This window comes from Amphiura filiformis, chromosome 3, assembly GCF_039555335.1.
Source record: "Amphiura filiformis chromosome 3, Afil_fr2py, whole genome shotgun sequence".
NCBI lineage: Eukaryota > Metazoa > Echinodermata > Ophiuroidea > Amphilepidida > Amphiuridae > Amphiura > Amphiura filiformis.
Window position 1 is genome coordinate 45,733,672 of NC_092630.1, and position 18,048 is coordinate 45,751,719.

General features: G+C 35.3%; 1 protein-coding gene across 1 annotated transcript in view; it reads right to left on the reverse strand.

Moving 5' to 3' along the window:
• Positions 1–2,674: 2,674 nt before the first annotated feature.
• LOC140148599 (alpha-1,6-mannosyl-glycoprotein 2-beta-N-acetylglucosaminyltransferase-like) overlaps positions 2,675–18,048 on the reverse strand; it is a 157,627-nt gene continuing 142,253 nt past the window's right edge. Inside the window, exons 6-9 of the mRNA XM_072170610.1 lie at positions 16,931–17,009; positions 11,105–11,194; positions 9,851–9,975; positions 2,675–5,683 (exon numbers count right to left, since the gene is read on the reverse strand). Of these exons, the coding sequence (XP_072026711.1) occupies positions 5,455–5,683; positions 9,851–9,975; positions 11,105–11,194; positions 16,931–17,009 (523 nt within the window). The 3' untranslated portion in view covers positions 2,675–5,454. The remainder of the gene's footprint in view (positions 5,684–9,850; positions 9,976–11,104; positions 11,195–16,930; positions 17,010–18,048) is intronic.

Genomic DNA, 18,048 nt, shown 5'->3' on the forward strand with positions numbered 1-18,048 from the left:
AATTACACACAACATTGAGTTATCAGTTATCCCATTTTAAATCCACACTCTCTTGAGGAAAATCTTCACTAAATTCAACACTTTAAGCTCTACCAAATCCAACAATCTGAATCCAAAAAACGGAAAAAGTGTTGAGGCTTTTGCAATTCCACACACAATTTCCAATAACATTATTTTGTAAATTAAATCAAATACTGGAACTAAAATTGCAACTCACTTTGCTACGTTGCGTCCGAAAGCATCAGACTTCGTCAGGCATCTGATTAAAGATGTTGTGATGACGTCAGATGCCTGACGAAGTCCGATGCTTTCGGACGCAACGCAGCAAAGTGAGTTGCAATTTTAGTTCCAGTATTTGATTTAATTTACAAAATAATGTTTTGAACTACTGGATGAATAATCTACATCAAGATATAATTTCCAATAACATTGTCCACATTGTGTACAAAAACCACTGGATTTGAATATTTTCACATTTCAGTCGAAATTTAACATAAAGCAGGCAAAAATTTGCAATTACGATTACAGTGTAATCTATCGTCAACAAGGGTGTGTGAATTTCAAATGGAACACAATTTTGGACCACTATTAGGTGTAATTTAAATATCACAAACTAATATTTTAATTATGCATAATAGATCATTCTTTAATAATTTGCTTGGAAATGTCATATATTACTTGAAAGCCATATATATATCCTTAAAATTACACATCTTTAATATGCTTTTCTGTTGCTTCAAATTTTCTTGCAAATTCAAAAAGCCTTTCATAAATACCTCTTACATTAGCCATTATTTATGTTCAAATCAATGAGTATTATCATGCATCATTATCATCATCATTTTTTTCATTTTTATTTCATATTTTCATCAACTCATTACTACATAAATACTGCTGAATCTAGCAAAAATCTCTGACAACTATAATCAAAACAAATTTCTGAAAAGACAAAAAAAAAAGATTTCCAATTTAATTTCCCTTGTTTATCACTATCAACCCAATTAAAAATTAAGTCTTAAATCAACACATTTTTGTACAACATAACAAAACTCACTTGTCTTCAAAATGTACAAGTTTTGATAAATTCCTAAACTTGTGATCAAAATAATAAATTCTTGAAAAAAACAACCTCACCTTTACACTAATCTCTAATTTCTAATTAACGTATCAATTTTCCCAAACAATGAAAATTTATTATGAAATTTTTTTTTACAAATTTTTTTATTTAGCTATAAAAATCTATCAATATCTGATAAAAACATTGATCCCCTGTTGATACAAGTTTCTTAGTGTCAAAAACAAAAGTTGAAGGACTTAAGACTAAAAGAACAAGCTTCAGCCATTTTGTACCAAGGTTGAATGAATCTTAAAAAATCATGTTAATTATCTTACTCCATTTCTTATAACAATAATGCCACCAGTCTACACCACTGAATCAAATAAACCGAAAATAATTAAAAAATAAATCAATCAAATTATATGGTCACTTCAATAGAGCCTTTTTTGTTTAAACAAACCAATTTAAGTTTCAAAAACAGATGTAAATCACAAACGGTACAGTGTCATGTTGGTCTTGGATGCATTTTTTCAGTTGACGTAAAAACCAGACGGGAGTGTAGCATTATGAGGCGATCCACATAGCACAAGTAGGGCCGTGATGATCCGATTCCATGTGAACCTACATAGCTCCAACTATAGGGTCCACAAGTTATAAGTTCCCCCCCTAAATAGTTTTTAGAATAAATCGAAAAATATTTGAAGAAATGCAAACATGTAAAAAGGTATGGGTAGCCGTATTTGTTTTACACATACGGACAAATTATAGTGTCACACATCATTGCGTTCAGTCACAATGGTTCATTGTGTAAAAAAAGAAACCGTTTTAAACAATGCTAAAAGTTGCATCTGACTCCATAGGATTCAACTTTCAAACAATACAGTCAGCCAGGTCTATTCATGTGTTTGTTAAAGAAAACCTGACTGCTATGCACTCAGGTGCAACTTTTAAAACAGCCTCTTTTCTTAAACAATTAACCATTGTGACTGAACACAATGACATGTGACGCTATAAATTGGTCCACATGTGTAAAACAAATAGGGCTATACATACCCTTTTACATTTTTACATTTCGTAAAATATTTTTTGACTTATTTAAAAAAGTATTAGGGGGAACTTATAAGTTGTGGACCCTATATATTGACACAGGATCAAATCGGTCTGCATATGTACTCCCTATGCATTAGCACAGATGGGTGGATATTACACATCACACATTACTGTTTGCTTGACATAGATTTGCATCTGGTGATTTCCATGGTTTGTCACAAAACACAAGTTTAAAAAAAAGCCCAAAAACACACAAGTTTATTTGTAATAATGATATTAGCTGTGATGCAATACACTCTAGCCATGACAATGCTGTACATGTTAGGGAATAAACAAAAAGATTGATGGCATCCTATAAACAAAAGTAAAGTGTGCTGAGGCTTGTGGATCAACGTCTAGGCGTTGTGCATGTGCGTAGCGCACTATAAATCACTGCGCTTTTTTTTTCATTATAGGAGGCTGATCCCTTCCTTCCCTGTAACGTAAGTGTGAAATGTTGATAATTTCAACCGGAAAGATCCACTTTAACCACCCCATAAGGACTTTTATTTACAGGACATCAAACTTTTGGTTTGTTCCCTTCCAGGAGTGATAAAAATCATTGTTTCTATGCTGTTCAAGATATGAACTCCATGACAACAATAAGTCTTCTTCTCTACATATCAGTAGCATTAGTGACAAGATAATTTGATATTTGCTTACTGCATGCACAGTAATGATAGAAATTACATCTTGAAAAAAGTAATACCACAATGAAATTTGTGCCCACCGGAATAACAGTTTAGAAATGTACCGCTTACGCAAAGTGACATACAACCTATACTAACATATACAAATTGCTTCATTTACCAATACAATTTTTGTAGGTAGTAATCAATGCATTTACGGGGTGGGTCTATATTTTGTTTCACCTCCGGTTTGGTAGTGCGTTTACATGGTTTAACAGGTTTCGTACAATGTATATGTGTGTGTATAAGCTGTGGGATTTGTTTAACGATGATTTGATTCTGCTACCAGTGAAAAATGCACTTATGTCACTACCAAATTTTGAGGTGAAATAAAGTGTACTTAATCTGGACAATAGATCCCATAAACCCTATACCTCGTATACTCTTGTCTGTCATATTATTGCTTTCTTAAATTTATCCTTATGCATTCAACATCTCCAATCATCTAAACAATATATTAAGTGGTGGGATCTATATCGTATCATTCGCGCCAATGTCATCCAGTCAGAAGAGTGACTATATACAAAGTCTCATCAAAAAACAGTAAACTTTACATTTTTTAGCCTATAATGGCATTTTGGAGCAAAGAATGTTGACAATAATGTGTGTGTGTGAACACCCGCAATCACAGAAATACACATGAGAACTGACTGCATCTGCCGGTGCATACACACACTGGGGTGTGCCTGTATGTGTTGTATGTGTGCTAACATGAATCTTTTACCAACACACTCCCCCTTAACTACTTCCACAAACATGCTGCTGCAGAAATATTTTCATCAAATTTGTGTCATCAAATTTGAACTCCATTGAATCTTAAAATATTAAATACAGACTTTACAGTGTTGCATAGAGGAGAAATAGAAAGATTTAAGAGAGAATATAATTAATTTTGTATTTTTGTGTTACATCTAGTGGGCCCTTCTTAACAGGTAGCTCATGGTGTAATTGAATTACACCTCTCCTAACAGAGAGACGATCACGGCATGAGACAAAAATACAAAATGACTTGACATCATGGTCATAAGACCAACAAGTTATTTTGCTATACTTTGGCAAAAACATATTTCTTTTACACTCTCACACAAAAGAAACAAAGGTCAGTAGATCTTTGGCCATATACTGCAGACTTGGTATGCCTGTGCATATAAACATCATATTGATTTTCAGATTCAAATTAAGAAGCCAGATAGTTGGTGAGAATCAATCTTAAACCATGGGTCCATAACATTTATGATGCTTTACGAAGTCTCAAAATCGCAGGTTACAATGCATCATAAAATAATCTACTTTTTTTGTAATTAGAGAAGAAATCTGTTAAAATACTTTGAAATGAGCAGCATCATTGTCAGTACAACATAGCCATCATTTGATATGTAGTTGACAAATGGTAGTATTAAAAGTTCAGCATCCATTATACCCTGGTCAAAGACTGACTTTACCTCTGGCAAACAAGCCTACAAAAATGGTACACAAATATTCATAGGTGAAATAGTCCATTCAACGATGCTTTGCAGAGTTGAATGGAACATTTAATACCGTAAACGTTTGCCTAATGGCGCTATGGGCTCCTCCGACAAAAGTGGAATTTTAGGCACAAAATTAACCTAAAAGTGCCCTCCCGTAAAATTCCCACCAGTAAATAAGGGCACAGAACCTTAATTCTTGTTAAGATTTCAGGAGGGAGCTCTCTATTTGCACATGAAATTTACCCCAAGGCAAAGTAGCCCAGGTGCGCCATCAGGCAGACGTTTACGGTATTTCACTGAATGAAAATATTATTTCCATTGAATGAATAAAAACATTAAATATTTGTTTTATATAACTCATACATGTATATTCATTTTCTTCTACTTAATTTTATAAATCACCAAGAAATCAAAATAAATCAAAATATATACATATATTTAAGTAAGTATTTTAGAGACAACACCCACACCTATAATTGGCGAGTCCATGTGGTCATCCTGCACACTATTCACTCGCATTTGTCAGTGTAGCCACGAGTGCAATGGAATATTGACTACTGCATCCACAACTAAAATAGCAACAACAATCACTCAAATTGGCCAATCAAATGGAAGATTGTTTGTATGAGTTATATAAACTATCACTAAGATCCACAATATGCTCATCTATTAAGGCATAGTTCTTTAACCCCAATACATTTGTACATTCATTAAATGACCTTTGAAAATTTGGGTACAAAAACTCATACTCTGAAACTTGAGGTCAAATTTTGCACTATGATTGTTTTTAAAATTGAGGTTATTGAACAATGCCATTGGGATGAGGCCATTGTGGTCCATAGTGTATACTACACACACCACCCTGCACTGACTAATCAAGATAATAAATAAGGTATCTAATTTCTTTATAAAAATGATCTCACACTACCTTTACACCTTATAAACCTGTTTGCCAACCAGTGGCCATACATTTTTTCTCAAGTATATTATAATTATAAATACTAAAATAAGTCTCACCTCGTACAAAAAGTATTATGTTTTTTTATATAAAACCGTTGTCTTGATTCCTCAGAATATTTACAAGTCTAATCATACTTGAGCCTGAAATTAGGAGAGAAAAAACCACCTATACCATTTCCAACATCCGTGGTCATAATTTTCCATCTGTGGGTTTTCCATACGTCATGCATAAGGCATGATCTCTAACATCACCCCAGCCGCCGTTAGGCTTGGGGTCCTTGCTGCGTATGGGGCGTGTCTTTGGTGATAGTTCAAGATTCTCTGGGAATAGATACTGAGTGCTGGTCTTGACTAAAGAGTCAATTTGGCTCACAAGGTTATCTGCATCACATTTACCTTTTCCTTTGTGATGGATGCCACTGAAAGTAAAGAAATGAAACAAAAAGACAATTAAATTCCATTGTTTAATGGATTGGAAGCTATTTACTCTAAGCAGACAATAGAAGGGTAAACGTGAGGATGAATAGAACAGAAACAAATAACTGAAACTGAAAAATACTTGACAAATAATGTGGGAAGAGAGAACAGCAAAAAATGGAGAGTGAAATGAATGATTGTTACTCCACTATTACATTACAAACCGTAAAAACTTGGTAGTTAGCTTATGTGCTTACTATCGAGCGCTTTTGAAAACATGAAATTGTACCAAAGTCTGGCACTTTATCAACTGAACTAATGGGGTTGAGACACACATTTGCAGGTTGGGGTGTTCGTATATAACTATATGTATTGAAGATTTACTAAAACCCTTTACACTTTTGTGGATGGGGCTCTTCATGTTTGCATGTTTTAAAAGTGCTTGATAACAAGCACATATGCTAACTATCGAGTGTTTACGGTATGGTGCCATATAAATTTCCCATCTGCCAAAGAATTTGTGAAAAAAATATGTATACAAGTTTCACCTACTAGAAAGACATCAAAATGGTATCCTATGCAGCTTGTGTATTGATTCACTGCACACAATTGATTTCACTAAAAGGATTGAATTCCTTCAATGTAGACATGCTATTGAATACCATTATAGCAACTTCAATCTTTCTTCTCAGGTTTCATCCTGTCTTTTTATATTGTTACCTTTTCTTTCTTGATTATATCATTTCCCCTAAGGATAATTCTACACACAAGTCGCCACATGCTACCCAGCCTATGCAACTAAAGTACTGCATTAAGAGCTGAAAGAAATCTAATGTTTCAATCCATTTTAAATATAATCCAGCCTAGAGTTTGCTCATTGATGTCAGACAGTCAATCAATCACAGCTTCCCTACATGATGACCTGAAATAGGTTTGTATAACATACCTACTCAGATTACAACCTCGACAAATATGGTACAATGTCCATCTCAGACTCAATTTTCTTTCATGTTATTCAACTTCTCTGCATGCTGTGTAATGACATTTGTGTAATGACAAGAGGTTTTTGTTTTGGATGTTGTACAGACATTGTATAGTAACTTGATCTGTTTTTGGAGATTGCATCTTTAAGCAATGAAAAAACAGAGCGAGAAAACGAAACAGACCAATGCAAACAAAAATGACAGGCTATCGATCAAACAAAAAGGAATTCTTCCTGTTTTTGTTTGTGTTTGCATCCGCATTCAAACTGTGGAGGTGTGTATATACAAACCTCACAACAGTAAGTCTATTGTGTATGGGGGGGGGGGGGTGAAAAACCTCCACGGTTAGAAGGGTATGTGTGTGTGAAATTCCACAGTTGGGAATCACAACAAAATTCACACTTGGAAGGGCCATACAAATGTGTGTAGGGGTGTGCACATTTTGTATTAGCAGACTGTATTTTGAATGTTCAATAATTAGAAACAAAATGTTTCACTTGGTTCAATCATGAGCTTAGAAACAAAATGTTTCACTTGATTCATGAGCTAACATCATTATGTCAACATGTTTTTCATGTCAAATCTTCTGAATGACAGTCTTTCAAAGCAATACTGCAACATCCGTACCAATTTATATCCCAGCATGTCATATGTAAAAGTGTGTGACCCAATTGACAGTCTCAATTCCCCCTCCTTTGCCCATTTAAAATGAATAATTGGGTATCAGGTGAATGCTTTGTCTCGTACCTCACTTGAAATTTTTGGCCTGAAAAAATGTTTAGTTTAAGCAATATGGACAAAAACATGGTGGTTAGCACCCTGGAAGTCATGTACATAAGTACTGTTCTCATAGACCACTTTGATGCACATTCTGGCTTCTAGAAACAAACTTGGAACAAGAATGTCCAGGTGTTTGGCCTCAAAGTGAGGTAGAAAACTACATATAGGGAATACCACCTTTAAACATGCTGAGTGTCATGCAGTGGTGGACACAGAATCTCATATTTTCTCTTCAGAAACTAGACTATTTCATCACTTGCGGATAAAGTGAATATGGTCATTCTATGAATATGGCATTTAACACTGTTGAACACAAAAATATTTACCTTGCATTTTGAATACTCAAACATGGCAAATGAAGTACATGAAGTGATTTCATTTGTTTTCTTATGTCTGACTGTTGTTTGTTTTCTGACATGACATTTTATGTGTACTCAATCTCAATTTTTCTAGTTCATGAGAATCAAGATTAGTTTGCTTTGTGTTCAAATAATGGTTAAACAAAATAAATCATGAATTTTAACCTTATTTACATGCTTTATTGCACTAGTTTTCTGTTTGTCAAACTGACAAGTGTCAAAACAAGTGTGTCTAGTAACTAGTATTAACAGGAAGAGAGTGCTTTGCATGATTGTTTAACCATAACACTTAAATCAAAATGACAATATTGGTTACTTCATTTGTGGTCAAATTTGGAATGGAAAACAAACCACTTATAAATAATTTAATGTATTCAAGAGGTTGAATGAAATAAGTTTGGAATGATAGGTAGTGTTTGCGAGTACAATACTTTAAGGGGTACTACACCCCTCGATAAATTTGTGTCTATTTTTGCATTTTTTCTCAAAATCTATTAACACAGTGGTAACTAAAGCTATGTATTTTATAGGGGCAAGGAATCCAATTACTACACTGGAATTTCAGTGACCCAAGACAAGCGGTTCGTTATTTATGATAAGAAATAAGGTACCACTAAGATGTACCTCATTTCCTATCATATATGCTGAACCGCTTGTCTTGAGTCACTGAAATTTCAGTGTAGTAATTGGATTCCTTGCCCCAATAATATACATAACTTTTGTTACCAGTGTGTTATTATTTTTGAGAAAAATGCAAAAATAGTCACAAATTTACCACAGGTGTAGTACCCTTTAAACTAATTTTAAAGACAGGTAGAATCCCAGACAAACGAGAACCTAGACCTATGACTTTGACTCGCGTAGTGAAGCCGACACTGCTTAGCAAATCTTGAATTTGACAAGGACGCATACCGGACGCAAACAAGCAGACATGTTCGGCGTCTATGGAACATGTTGCATTTGACGCGGTGATAACGGCGCAGTAATCACACAAACGAGCGCGTCGAACATGTATGCGATATTTTTCCGCGCCTAGTAACCCCGTCAATCCGTCAATATCACCTTGGATACGGGGCTTCACCTCCCGCTGTGGTAAAGGATGGGCAGTAATAGGTCTAGGTGGTATGTCTATGGGTAGAATGACATATTAGTATAGTGGTTGTGGCTTCTAGTTCTAGTGCACATTTAGTTTCTGATAGGGCAAGTCTTTCAAATCAGGATAAACGCATTGTGAGAGTTCTCCAACCTTAGGAAGGGATGTTAACTGGCAGTCTTGAATACTGGAATTCAACACTTGCATGTACCTCACAGTCAAATTTGAGGAGCATATTTGAAAGAATTCACCTAAAAGAGCTGATGTTCCACCAGAGCAATAGGTTCATATCTCTAATTAAGCCATCAACCCACAACATATGTGAATGACAGACCCTTCTATACATTGAGTGCAAATTATCACCATGTTGTTATTGTTGAATTTATATGCACATAATTATCAATTAAGTCTCAACTTCTGCTCGCATAAATTCACAGAAAGCATGCACCAGTCACACATATACATTACAAGCATGCTTTACATGTGTTGTGCCCATTATACCATTCCATATTAATCCAATGTTACAAGTCTCACCTATAATGTAGTGAACAAAGTTAAGTCATGTAGGAACTTGCTACCTTGATTGTGCCCTAGGCATATACTTACTTCAGCACAAATGACAGTAACTATTGCATTATTGGACTATTGCGGCTGGCATCCAGCATCAACATTTCATTGTGATTCTAACTGAAACCTTTACTGTATGAATAATGCAGCAGTAGCTAACATCATGCTTAACCAATTGAGCACTACTTGCCGATCTAACATTGTCTCTGATTGGTCAATTACATGATATCTTCATTTTAATCACCAATCAGAATGGAGTTTTGCAAATAATTCATCTCAATTTTTTTAAAACAATGTTGCTGATTGGTCCAATTGATAATGAAAACTCCTTTTTAACCAGGCAGGTAGTTCTCATGGGGTTAACCATAAGTCAACTTTTGTACCTACCATTCTCCAATGTGGAATATTCTAGGAGCTTTGAGTACCATGACATGTAATGGTGGTTTCAGACACGTGTTGCTGATATGCTGTAATGTCCAATCCCAGTTGTAATCGTCATAACTGCAGAATTCCTGTAACAATAATAATTGAACACACCAGCCAAGAATCAATACATTATATCAATTCAAAATGCACATGAGTGGCATGAAAACAGGTTAACTTTTTCCACTTGTCTCCAATTCCACTGTAACGTCAGAATCTGATTAAAAACAGGAAAAAACTCAGACTAAGTACATGACAAGTCTCCAACCCATTGATTAGTATTCACCAACAGGGAGCAACTTTTATCCTGGACTAAAATAGGCGTTAGTCTAATGGGGTAGAACCATTTGTTTTCTCATTTTTATGTTGACAAAACATACACAGTTGAGCTTGTTTGGAGTTGTTAAGAAATAAAGTTGATTGAGGGCAATACATGTCCCACTTGTATTCAACTGCACTCCAGTTTCAAATCTAGGACAAACATCAGTCTCATTTTAAGCATAATGGCCAATGCATTGGATTTCTAGAGCACTAATATTTGAAAAATTACAAAACAGTACACATTAGTGATATTAAACACATTACTGTTTGAAAATTATTTATGCTATTATCAGTTTATTTACATTACAATTTCAGACAGTGCTTTGGAGAAAATCACTCGACCCAATTTTTGATTCCTATATTAAGAATAAAACATAATAGCTTCAGGTCATATAAAGCCATATGCTTTCTCCTCATGTTCTTTTTCCGGTACAAATTGCCAAATATCACCAAGTTCCATTACCATATAGAGGTGCAATATGTGATCTATTTTGGGTGCCTCCGTGCTTGACACTAGTCCCTGAAGCATCACACATTCCATGCAGCATAAATGCTGCAGGCAGTACATCAACACCACTTTAATATGTACATATATTTTGTTGATTCCCCAGTAAGATTCATTCTTTTTACACCTACGGATAGGTAACCCCAGGTACACAATGCAAAATAGTATTGGATTTGTATAAACATCCTGGATAGCTTTTATAACCCTGCTTGATTTGGGTTGCATACATGCACAGTTGCCTCAATAGCGAGGTGTAAGCGGAATGCTCTGCAAGTTGGCAGTCCCATTTCATTTGTCATCTTTAGGGCACTTTCTGTCTGTCCAACTATTTCCTCAAATATAGAAAATTTATTGTCAAAAAGTGCACAAAATCTAGGCCCATGTGAATTTACCTGCACACAAGTTTGTATTCTCTCCCATGTTTTCCTATCCAAAGCCATACCCATATTGTGCTTTGAGGAATGCCAAACTAAAACATCAGCCTGGAAAGAAACAAAAACATATTGCTATTATAACACTGAGAAATACATCAGTTCAAGAATCAAATTCTATACATATAAGGGTATGAGCTGAGGGAAAGCCTAAATTTACTTTACACATGCACATGTGTCTGTGCAGACACTCATGATACTGATAATAATAACATTTATAAAATAACATTGCCCCAACTCCTACATCTTATGGGGAGGGGGTCAACTAGGAGGGAGGAACCTTTGCTGTTAGTTGTCATGCTCATACATGCGATGCCAAAAGTGACCCCAACAAATGAGAAAACAATTGTGAAAGTGACTTTTGCAAGACACAAAGTTCATAAAAGACAATCGAATATCTTCCCATTTAGAAGGAAGATATTTGAATTTTCACATACTTTCAGAGATTTAAATGGCTTACTAAACTTGACACTCATAAGAATACCTCAAAATAATTTGCATGGTCCATACACTTTTTAGGACTTTAAGTAAAAATCTATTAATTTTTTTAAAATTCTGGCAGTCCCCTTTTCATCCCTTGTCCAGCATAGCCATGTTTGAGCATGGATCAAGAAAAAACTATCCAAAACCTTAAACCACCTGTCTATTTTGCTGTGTTCTGCAAATGTACAAATAAACACAAGTTAAATACCTTTGATACTTTTCAAATTCCACCTTACAACACATAAAAAGAAAGAATTCTTTCTTGTTACTCTAAACCATGTTCTTTTAAAACAACAAACTACTATAAGATACCACTTAGCATCTAAAACAACACTAATAGTATTGACTGGTCCCATTTCTAAATGTCAACCTGGAAAGCAATGATGTCAAGAGATAGGAAATACTATGTCAATGAGTGTGTGTTGACAAGCTTTTGGGTTGTCCACCTCACTTGGCTTTCTGATAGCCATCCATAGGTAACACAATGCTGAGTTTATTTAACCTATTATTAAATGGTATTGCATTTGCAGTTACAGTAAGTGACAGATAAATAAACTAAGACAGACACACACACACACACCCTGTGACATGCAGATACAAAAGAAAAGGAAGATTGCTTTTAAATTGCTATCAGAAGAGAAAGAAGAAACGAAAAAGGGGAGAAGATTAAAAAAAAAGTCACTTTGTACCCCAGGATTGGAACCTCAGACCCCTTGCATGCCACACAGAAGATCACCAGCCTCTAGCCACTGGGGTAAATACGCTGGCCCGATCCCTGGGTATATAATATGACTTGGGCTGAATGCATTATTGCATCACATGGAATGCATGCACAAGCAGTGGTTTTAATAGTGAGGTTTAGTGAGCTCTGGTTGGGTTAGGGTTAAGATGATAATCTGTCATTATTATCAAATTGCTTGATAACTTTTTAGTAAGGACAGTCTACATATAGCATGGAAGTATCGTGTACTGAAGAAGTCTGACCTAATCCTGTAAAAGTTTGGCAGTTTCTACTTGCCCAATAGTGAATCAGTGAAAGCCCTCAATCTGGTTCATGATTACCATTAACTCATTCAGAGTTGACAAGATTTAAGCACACACATGGATCATTTTTATGTCATTTATAAGTAGATTCGTCAAAATAATGCAAATAGTAGCTATAATGTTATCATAGTCAAAAACAAATTGATAGCAACAAATGTACATAACGAATGAGAAACCTGTCTTGCATAAACTACTATATCGTGTAACACATTATATCGGTATAATCATAACCACAACCTGCCAAAATCGAACAGACTGTCATGGAATATAAGAAGACAAACACTAAGATACCCCAGTGACACATAATGTGAGATACCCATGTGACACATTATAAACACTGAAGGGTACTTGACCATCCAAACAGAATGCCACTATAGGACAATGAGGCACTGGAGGGCATATTGCAAACAAACAATTACATTGCATTGGACTCCAGGTCGCTAACATAAGGGACCAGTTGCTTCTGCACTTTTGTTTTTTCAGCATACAAAACGAAACAACAGAGTTGAGAAAATACAAAATGAAACAACACAGGTAAGAATTGTGATTGCCATGCTTGTTATTTGGTTTTGAGAATAAATATTGATGTTTAGATACCTAAATTACAGATACCTTCAAGTTTTTGATGGCATGGTTATCTTATTAAGAATTTCTTTTTAAGGGCCATGACATGAACTCTAAGCACTTCATTTGAAGGTCACTGACAATTTAGTCCTACTGAGTGCAAATTAAATAACAATTTGGTTATTTCTTTGATATACGAACATACAAATCTATACATATATAAATGAACACATACAAAAAAAACAGGACTTTGAAGCGAAAGAGCAGATGTACGTAAGGGAAAAGCGTACTTGAAGTTCCTTCCAGTCCCTTGGTAAATAAGTGGCCTTTCATTATTCATTTAACTTCTTTTGCAGTTTGAAGCCACAAACCACACTCAATTACTATCTTCCAATGGACTCTGTCACTGACTATTTGTGTCCAGCATGGTCAAATATCAATAACCGATGTGTTCCTTCCCGGCTTTTACAGTGTTATTCAGATAAAGTGTACGAATAGAAACAAGCAAAAATGTGTGTCATTTGGTGTAATTCACTTGTGACTTTCCTCCCTGATGACAAACGACGGCACATTTTTATGAAATAATTGATGATCTGCTGCAAGTGATATATGAAGGGAAAGGCAAGATCCAAACCCCAGGTTCCGGAAAATTTGCAAGGCACATTCATTCCTTGAAAAGCAAAAAAGACTTGACCCCAACTAGGAGAGATAGATATCTCAATGAGATACAAGATAGATATCTCATGCAACTTTTCATGCAATCAATCATCTTGCGATGGAAATTCAGCAAGCATAGCTATGGGCAAAGACCTATATCCTTGCATTGTGTAACTCTAAACCATGTGCCCCAAATACATGTCGAATACTGCAATAGAATTTCCACACTTTCTATCACGTCATAATCTCCCAACTTGAATACTTTGTGCAGGCAGCCTTGCTTTTGATGTAATTTCATGGGGATCAGGGTAGAGAAAGAGTTATCAATAAGGTAGAGTTTCACACCTGACAGGTAGTCTCACTGTACAAATCATCAGAAAACAAAGACTGTCACACGCTTCAATTTGCTGGGCAATTCCATGAGCACGGTTAAGTTTCTACTACAGGCATACTTTCAACTACGCCTTTTTAATGCTTTTTTTAAATCCTAAGGAGGGGATTTGGCTTGTGATTTTATCATTGTACACCTTGTACCGAAACACCTTATATTGTTTGATTCTTTTGCTATCACTTAATCTTCTCTCTCTCTTCCCTCTCCCACTCATTCTCTCTCTCTCCCTCATACACTTGTCTGTCTGCCTGTCTCTCTCCTCCTCTCCTTTTTTTTGTTTACTCCAAACATTTCTGTTTTGCTTTTCGCTTATTAGCTAGTCCTCATTTTTTTTACATTTCTTTATTTCAAACACAGTCCATTTACTTATTCCAATTCTTTCTCAATTGTCTTATTAACCCTTATTCTCTCCCCAATCACCTCCTCTAACAAAATTTGTCTAACTTTTCAGACACTTCCTTCATATCAAGTGTGTACTTAGCTGTGGATGTTAACTTTATTCAGTGACAAACTGAGAAATTTTCACAGTTATGAGGAAACATATGTTGTTTCCACCTCTCTGTATGCATTCCTCCATATTTGGCTGTTCCATTTGAATCTACACCCCCTATGGAAGACATGACCTTGATCTCCCAAAGAGGGGGTGTAGATTTCAAATGGAGTTACCCATTCGGGTAAACCAGTTTGAAATTCACACTGTGGGATATTAAGGTCATGTCTTCCATAGGGGTGTATGGATTTCAACTGGAACAGCCTATTTGATTCACTAATCGCATCTTGAGGCTAGGCTTTGATAGATATTCAATTCTGGGAAAGAAAATTTTGATTTGAATCACAAGTATACAAATAGAATACAAATAGATTTTACCACACAGAAAATCCCATTAAAATACTCATCAGAATTATTTGCACAAACTAAGATGGTTAAATGCCATACTGGAGTGAAATAAAGTAGTCAACAAGTATTTGAATTACAACAAATAAAAAATATGGGAAAACAGCCATGGAATGGAAATCTGTAAAATTGAACATGGGTAATGAAGATATGAAATATGGAATCTGGTACAGGGTGTCCCCAAAAAGATTACATGTACAAAGTGAACTGCATTTTGCAATGGTACAACAAAACCATGTCATTTTTAAGATATTATTTATTCATCCTTCTTGAAGTGTGTGCTTAAGTTTCAACTCCATATCCTAGAAGCAACTTTACTTATGCGCGTAAGACGGCAGGGGTATCAACAGTGACTAACCATCAAAATATTCACAACAAAAGTTGAACACAAGTACACCTTTGTTTTCACATTTTTTCTTTATTACTTTTTAATTTTTCTCTCATTTTTGTTTTGAACTTATTGAACAAAAGAAACACATTCTGAATTATACATTGTACATCTGAAATTAAACAAGTTTGTTTCTCTGTTCAACAGAATAAAATACCGCATCTGCCAAGCTATGACTAGACCTAATCATATGCCCCACCAAATACATAGTGGTAATGAACCACATACTGCATTATGTTGCGTAAATAGCTTGCTCAGAAATGTGGGCTAAATATGCAAGCTGTGAACTAGTACAGGGTACATAGATTATATCATGAAAAGGAAATTGATATTTGTTAACATTAATTTCAGATTATTTTCAAAAGTCTAATGTAACCTCTTTTGGGACACCCTGTATAACAATTGAATGGAGAACAAGTCACGACAAAAGGAGAACTATAACAATATATAGAAAGAGAGAACCAAAGCAGTTAAAAGGATGGAAAAGAACTGGACTAATCCATTTGGAATCTACACCCCCTATGGAAGACATCACCTTAATCTTCCACACAGTGGGTGTAGATTTCAATTGGAGTCACCCATTCAGGTACCCCCTTTGAAATTCACACTACCTGTGTGGGAGATTCGGTCATGTCTTCCACAGGGGTGGATGGATTTTAAATGGAATAGCCCATTGCAATGGAAGTGCATCATGTTTTGCTGGATTTTTACATGGACAATGGAGACCACACTAAAGGCTGTATCAAAATTATGATATGCAATGTAATTGTGAATGCCTGCCATTCAAGAGACATAATATGTCATGTTGTACCTACAGAAGGCCAAACAGTCACATACGATCACATACACCACAGCATATATTACTGTACGAATTATGAAAAAGGGTTTACAATGAATGACACAATAATGACAACAAATGAAAAAGAAAAAGAAAACAGAGAGATTCTTCAAATGTTAACAAATATCCACAACTATAGTTTGTTCAGCTTACAATTGGCGAAAATTATTACATGGATTTTGTTACTGCACGCATCAATAAAGTCCCAACTTGCACTTACGTCAAGTTACAGAAGTGCCAGTCATGCATTACGCAACATGCAACTAAGGTAAGTGCTGCGCCCAACTGCATGCACGCTATTCTATATCAATACACAACGTTATGAGTCTCTTTTCTGCAACAATTATAAGCCGAACAAGCTATAAATTTATTCCCTCCCTTTATCGCAATTTTATCATTCCCTTTATTGTAAGAGTGAAGGTTCATTCTCCTCTCTATGATGGATTTCATTTGAGATATTGCCCTTCTTTCTTAATTCACTTACCCATGGCTAAGTTAATACTATATGAGCCATTATTATCACTTACTTTATCAGACCTATCCCTGAAGTTGCGATTCTTGTCGTATGTGCCTAGAGTCAGAATATCAACAGTCTGCGATGTTTGTCTGCAATATTAATAAAGACATGAATTCAAATTAAGATTATGCTCCTTGAAGACACCAGTAAACTTATGACATTGTGCTAAGTTATCATGCACAACTTTTACACATATATAAACAATTTTGTTTATAATACAATAAAATATTGGTAAATATGAAATAGACTAATTTCTATACACACACCACTACAAGATGGGATGCAATTTCAAAACTAATCATGATCAGAATAACAAAAAAAACCATATATTCCTCCCGGATATTCCTCCTCATTTGCAAATATTTGAATAGGTTAACAAAAAAAAGTGTAATTCATAAATTTGGCTTCAGATTTCCTAGAATAACAAACAAAGCATCATTTCCCACCAGATTTATCAAATGATAAATGTTCTTGCGCTAAATGCATGCTTCTCTCAAATACTGAGACTTGTTATATCCACAATCTTATGAAACATTTTCTAACCACATAAACACCACTTGGTCTTTTACGCACACAAATAAAACAATCCTCATGGGTCTTCTCCCTAGATGCGTTATAATTGGTTTCTTAACTCGTATCAATAATATTAGTGATTTGCTTTACCACTGCTCCAGCCTTCAGAAGCTTTCATCGCCAAAATCATGCTTCAAATTAGATGAGTATATCTTAACACAAAACTGTCAGACCACATCAGTTCAGACCCGGTGCCATGAGTTGTGACATATTTCGTTGCTAATCACATGGGATCGGTAGACAAATTAGAAGTAGAGACCATGATTGACTTGCTTGTCTCTTGAGGATCAAATAAAGCAGTACTTGATAAATTGGTTCAGTCTAAAATTTACATGTATGTGGCTAGTTGATGGATACCAAACTGTAGTCGCTTTTCTAATCAGTGAATAGTCTGCAATGGGTTATTCCAGTTGAAATCCATACACCATCTATATATGGAAGACATGTCCTTAATGTCCTACACCAGGTAAAGATTTCAAATGGAGTCGCCCATTTAGGTAGTCCCATTTGACACTCCCTGTGTCATGTCTTCCATAGGAGATGTATGGATTTCAA